At 39.0% G+C, this 5,901-nt stretch overlaps 1 protein-coding gene across 6 annotated transcripts in view; it reads left to right on the top strand.

Annotated features, from left to right (window-relative positions):
* Positions 1-522: 522 nt before the first annotated feature.
* Positions 523-5,901, top strand: part of LOC112512458 (translation initiation factor eIF-2B subunit beta-like) — a 15,649-nt gene continuing 10,270 nt past the window's right edge. For 3 of the 6 annotated variants that reach the window (XM_025118429.1, XM_025118430.1, XM_025118428.1), the window contains exons 1-3: positions 2,235-2,573; positions 2,717-2,789; positions 2,898-3,052. In XM_025118429.1, the coding sequence (XP_024974197.1) occupies positions 2,363-2,573; positions 2,717-2,789; positions 2,898-3,052 (439 nt within the window). In that variant the 5' untranslated portion in view covers positions 2,235-2,362. Of the gene's footprint in view, positions 604-2,234; positions 2,790-2,897; positions 3,053-5,901 lie in introns of those variants that run through there. The other 3 variants (XM_025118431.1, XM_025118432.1, XM_025118433.1) reach the window with 3 other exon arrangements.

Raw genomic sequence — 5,901 nt, 5'->3', positions numbered from 1 at the left:
AGTTGTCTTCTACTAGTTTTATTAATATTGGTATATTAATTAATAATTTAGAATTTTTTTTAATTTATTTAATATATTTATTAAATAACATGTTAAATATTTAAATATTAAAATTAAAAGTACATTGTTTAATAAGAACTAGTAGATGTTATAATAAAAATAATTTTGAAAGTACAATGTTGTAATATGAAAGTCACATCACTATAATAGATGTGGACAGTCTACATAGATAATGAGGTGGCATGAAAACCTGATATAATAGATAATTTTTTAAAATGCAATGTTTTAATAAAAATATTTTAAAAATACATTGTTATAATAAAAAAACTGAAATCATAAAATTTATAAAAATTAATTATTATTTTATGCATTTACCACTTTCAAACCGGTTTACTTGTAAAAATGTGGTAAACCGTGATCAACCCCAGGTACACGCCGAATGAAAACTGCTATTTGATTTTTAAAAAACAAATCTTTGATTTTATGCCCTAATTCCGTGCTCTCTTCTCGATTTTTATGCGACTGTGCCCTAATTATATGCTCCCATTGGCGTTCTCGATCTCGTGATTGTGTCTATTTCTCGACTATCGATCTGCAACAAAGGTTTCTTGACTGTGACTCTCGATGCTTATTTGTTGTTTGCATCTTCTCGAAAGTGATTGTGACTGTTCTCTTTTCTTCTGCTATCGATTTGCATATTCTGGTTTGCTATGCACTTAAAGTTGTTTAATTAATTTATTCTATTTGGGTCTTGATGGAAGATGAAATTGGTGTTGATATAACAAGGAAATTTGACATCTTTATGTGTTCTCTGCATTTTGTTTCTTGCTGTTTTTCTTGTTGCTGTGCATCTTCCCCTAAATAGACCTCTAAACAGAGCCCTAAACATTTTCATCCGAAGTGCAAAATTTTGTATAAAATATCCTTGTTAACTGGTAATTTTACTAATATTATTAAGTTAAATAAAAATACGAATCTGTTGGCTGGACTATTAAACATCAAAAATATTATGGAAATACTTCAAATCAACTGAGAGCAAGCATCACTTAACATTTTTTTTTTCTTTCATGTGCGCTAATTTAGGGTGGATATTATAAATTCTGAAGTCACATTGACTCGAGATGAGCATTAATAAGGGAACTTCACTCAAGCTTGCAAGAATCTTTGATTATGGTACTAGCTTGCGAAGCTACACAAAGTCACAAACTGAGGAAAAGTTTTATAACCTGAACTAAATTTTCTTTTTTGGTCCTAGGTAATATCACCAATCCTAAAGCTTTAGCAACCAAAAAAGATATTTTATATCTTTTCTCTAACACTAAATACTCGGTGGCATTTCAACAAACACTTTGAAGTCAATCATTAGTGTTACTGAAAATTGGCAAATTTGGTAATGAGTTATAGTGACTGAATGATTGATTGTTTTGAACTAAAAGAAAACTTTTGGGTGGAATATACAAGTAGTATGTTGGGCCCTTCTCACATTCTTGATGGACAATTGTGTAGCTGTAGTAACATCTGTTAGGGCTAATTGGGCATCACTCATTCGGTGCATGGAACAGATACAGGAGTTGGGATGTGGTGAGGCTTTTGAGGTTGCCAACAGTTGAACAAGCTTTATCCATAAGGTTGCTGTATCAGTTTTAGGCTCTTTTAGTACTTAGATCTCTCTTCTTACCAAATTTGAAATGCTCACTCATGTACCACATTGGTTTAGTTGACTTATGCGAATTGCTACTTGCATGATGCACACTGGATTACCAATTCCAGAAACAAGTTGCTGATTGAGAAAGAGATAGCTAAAAACAGCTTTGAAGGACACAATATCAAGATGGGAACAACTTTGCGTGCATTGGTTTGTAGTAGTGTTCTCAAAATGGGCTTTGCTTTTTGCCAACCTCTACATCCTATTTTATTCTATATGTATGCTTTGGATAGTAAACAAACTTCAAAAAACTATGTTTCCTAAAATCTACTAAATCACGAACATGTCTTTTTACGCATTGGTTCTCTACATGTGTAATGTTAACCATGAGAGAAGATATATGATCAGTGGAAAGAGATGGTCCTCACATGTGACATCATGGGATGATTGTTGACTTCAGTTAGGGATTATTTTGTGTTTGTATCGAGTATAGGGATCGATGTAACCATGGTTTTAAGCAGAGGTGAGTGGTGGGTGAGGCGGTAAGGCATGTGAGAGGCGTACACTAGTCCCATATACCATGGCTCATTTTATAATTCATCAATTGTTGTCAACTTTTGGGTTATTGACTTTTTGCAATTTACTTGGCTTCTTGTAAGCGAACAATCTTAGAAAGATGTATAGAACCATGAGATATACAGATTGTTATTTCTATCAATGGAAAATACGTATCTGTCAGTCATATTTCATTCCACTAAATCATATATAGGGTTAAAAGTGGTATTTTTTTGTCATTCAGGTCCATTCAGAATACTTGTCAAGCGGTCATTTTTTATTGAGGACTTGATCTGGAGAGAGCTTCTAAGGCATATAGGCATATTATTCATACATCACTCAATCATCCACGATCTGTCAAATAAGTTGCTTGGTACTGTACATGCATTGCTTACACGCATTCTACTGCATTCTTCCATAATTTCTCATGATTTATTTCGTTATTCAATCTCACATAAAAATTATTGATCCTTCCTCTAATTTTTCTGAATTAAGATGAGTTTTATGCTTATTCAGGTGTGATATTTATAATAATCATGCCGGACACACATGCCCTAGTTAATGATTTCTTGAACCAGCTCAAGAAACGGTCAGTGTGGAATTATTTGTTTATTTTTTCTTTTTCATGGTCTTTCCTAACTTAAACCTTTTCTTGTCTCTTACCATTACATACATGTATGTTTGTTTGATGAGGCAGCAAAATTGAGGGCTCAAAGGCCACTGCAAAGCTGACAGCAGAGCTTCTCCGTTCGGTGATATCACAGCAAAGGATTCCTCACACGAACCAAGCTGGGGCTCTTATTCAGGCCATTAAGGCTATTGGAGAACAACTTATTGCTGCTAATCCTGTGGGTTAGTTCTATTTTGCAACTTATGGCGATTGAAAGCGAGTAATGGCAATATGTGCTGATGTACATGTTCTTTTATGACAATGCTTTGCTTTTGGTGTTAAATAAACACTTCCTGAATTTTTTTATTTTTCTTGTAGATAAACTTGGTAATTGTGTGTGTGTATACCAATTACAATCAGGGATATATATAAGAGATACATTTGCACTCTAGACCCTCTAATATGATTATATATATATATATCCCACTTAATTGTCTAATATTCCCCCGCAAGCTAAGGTCGGGGAGCGACCTGTAGGACCGTAATAGGAGAAACCGTTCTGAAGGTAGCGGCTTGGTAAACATGTCTGCAATCTGATCATCTGTAGATATAAACTGAACTGAAAGCTTCCGTTGCGCAACCATTTCTCGAACAAAGTTAAAGTCAACTTCTACATGCTTGGTATGGGCATGAAAGACAAGATTAGCTGAAAGATACGTAGCACCAAGATTATCACACCATAAGGTAGGAACCGACTTCACAGGAACTCGGAGTTCGCGCAGTAGTGTTTGAAGCCATGTGAGCTCAGCAACAGTATCGGCTAGAGCTTTGTATTCAGACTTTGTTGATGATCGAGAGACAGTCCTTTGTTTTCGTGCAGACCATGATACTAGGTTTGAACCAAGATAGATAGCATATCCCCCAGTGGATCGACGGTCGTCAGGGCAACAGCCCAGTCAGCATCGGAGAAGCCAGTAGGGAGTTGTAAGCAGAATCAGTGTAGGCATGAAGGATTGTGCCTGAATCATGCATGATTCGTAAACCATAGTCAACAGTGCCTTGCAAGTAACGAAGAATTCGTTTGACTGCCGTCCAATGATTTTCAGTGGGGGACTGCGTAAATTGGCAGACTTTGTTGACCGCGAAAGTAATATCCGGACGAGACAATGTCACATACTGAAGGGCACCCACAATTTGGCGGTACTTGACCGGATCAGCAAACGTAACACTATCACCAAGAGCAAGATTAGCATTAGTGGTCATAGGAGATGAAGTCGGTTTAGCATTAGACAGGCCTATGCGTTGCAAGAGTTCAAGGATGTATTTCCGTTGTGATAGAATCATATCATGACCCTGACTGGTCACTTCAATACCGAGAAAATAAGACAAGCGACCCATATCCTGAACAGCAAAAGATTGGCTAAGACGTTGTACCACTTTGTCAGTAGCCTCCGGGTTGTTTCCTGTCAAAAGAATGTCATCAACATAGACTAGCATGAACAAAATGGTGCCCCTGTGGGAGTAAATGAACAAGGAAGGGTCCGTTTTGGAGCCCTGAAAGCCAAGAGAATGAAGGACTGTAGAAAGTCGATGAAACCACGCTCTAGGGGCCTGCTTTAATCCATATAAGGATTTGTGAAGTAGGCAAACATGATCGGGTTTGTCCGGGTCAACGAACCTTGGTGGCTGTTGCAAATAAACTGTCTCGTTGAAATCACCATGTAGGAAGGCATTTTTCACATCAAGTTGCCTTAGAGACCATTTCTGTGTTGCGGCCAGAGATAGAACAACACGTATGGTGGTCGATTTGACCACGGGACTGAACGTCTCCTGATAATCAATGCCTGGTTGCTGCCGAAACCCTTTGGCTACTAGTCGTGCCTTGTAACGTTTTATTGCCCCTGTTTGGTCCCTTTTGAATTTGCATACCCACTTGCAATCAATTACGTTGGAATTTGGAACGCGTGGTACTAATGTCCAAGTACCATTCTGCATCAGCGCCGAATACTCGTCAGCCATGGCGGTACGCCACTGAGGGTACCCGTTAGCAATAGTAAAGGTGGTCGGTTCGGTGTCAGGTGAAGGATGATGGGTATGGTATGAGGAGGCATTGTAAGGTTTGGTTTGTTTGGGATTTGGGCGTAGGTTGGGTGGTCGAGTACGGGTGGGTTGTTCGGTGGTAGAGGAGGGGGGTAGGGGTAGGCTGCGGTGGTGGTTCGGTGACTATGGAACGGCGGTGATAGGTGTGGATAAGGGGTGGTTGGGCCGTAGGGTGGTCATTAGGAGGGGTGGTGGTAGGTGTTGTTTCTTGTGGGACAGTTTGCACTGTAGGTGTGGTGGAGGGTGTCGGTTCTGGTGGAGCAGAATGTTCATTAGGTCCTGTGGAGGATGAAGAGGTGGGTGGGAGGTCAGATTTGGGATAGGTGGAGACGTAAGGATTTGGAGTGGTTGGAGTAGGAGTGGTTGGAGGAGATGTTTGGAAAGGAAATGATTGTTCATTAAATCGAACATGACGGGCTACGTAAAGACGATCAGACTGTGGGTCGTAACACCGATAGCCATGATGAGCGGTGCTGTAACCAAGGAACACACAAGATGTAGAGCGGAAGTCAATTTTATGTTTATTGTATGGACGGAGATGAGGGTAGCATTGGCATCCAAAAACCCGAAGAAAGGAAAATTCGGGTTTATGTTTGAACATGTGTTCAAATGGTGAGGTGTTTGAGTTGGTTCTGGATGGCATTCGATTAATAAGATAGACTGCAGTGTCAAAAGCAAAATGCCAAAACCGTTGTGGAACATAGGATTGAGCAAGTAAAGTAAGACCGGTTTCAACAACATGTCGATGTCGTCGTTTAACAAAGCCATTTTGTTCGCTTGTATGGGGACATGAGAGGCGATGGGTGATGCCGAGAGGAGAGAAGAATTGGGAGAGATTCCGAAACTCGCCTCCCCAGTCGGTTTGGACAGATTTCAGTTTGGTTTGAAAATGTCTTTCAACCATCGCAAGGAATCGTTTAAAAGTGGCATAAACATCAGATTTTAGTTTTAATGGAAAGATCCACATAAATCTGGAGTAATGATCAACACA

The sequence above is a fragment of the Cynara cardunculus genome, assembly GCF_001531365.2.
Source record: "Cynara cardunculus var. scolymus isolate 2C chromosome LG 5, CcrdV1, whole genome shotgun sequence".
Classification (NCBI taxonomy): Eukaryota; Viridiplantae; Streptophyta; class Magnoliopsida; order Asterales; family Asteraceae; genus Cynara; species Cynara cardunculus.
The sequence above is the reverse complement of the archived record's forward strand: the minus strand, read 5'-3'. Positions and strand labels throughout refer to the sequence as shown.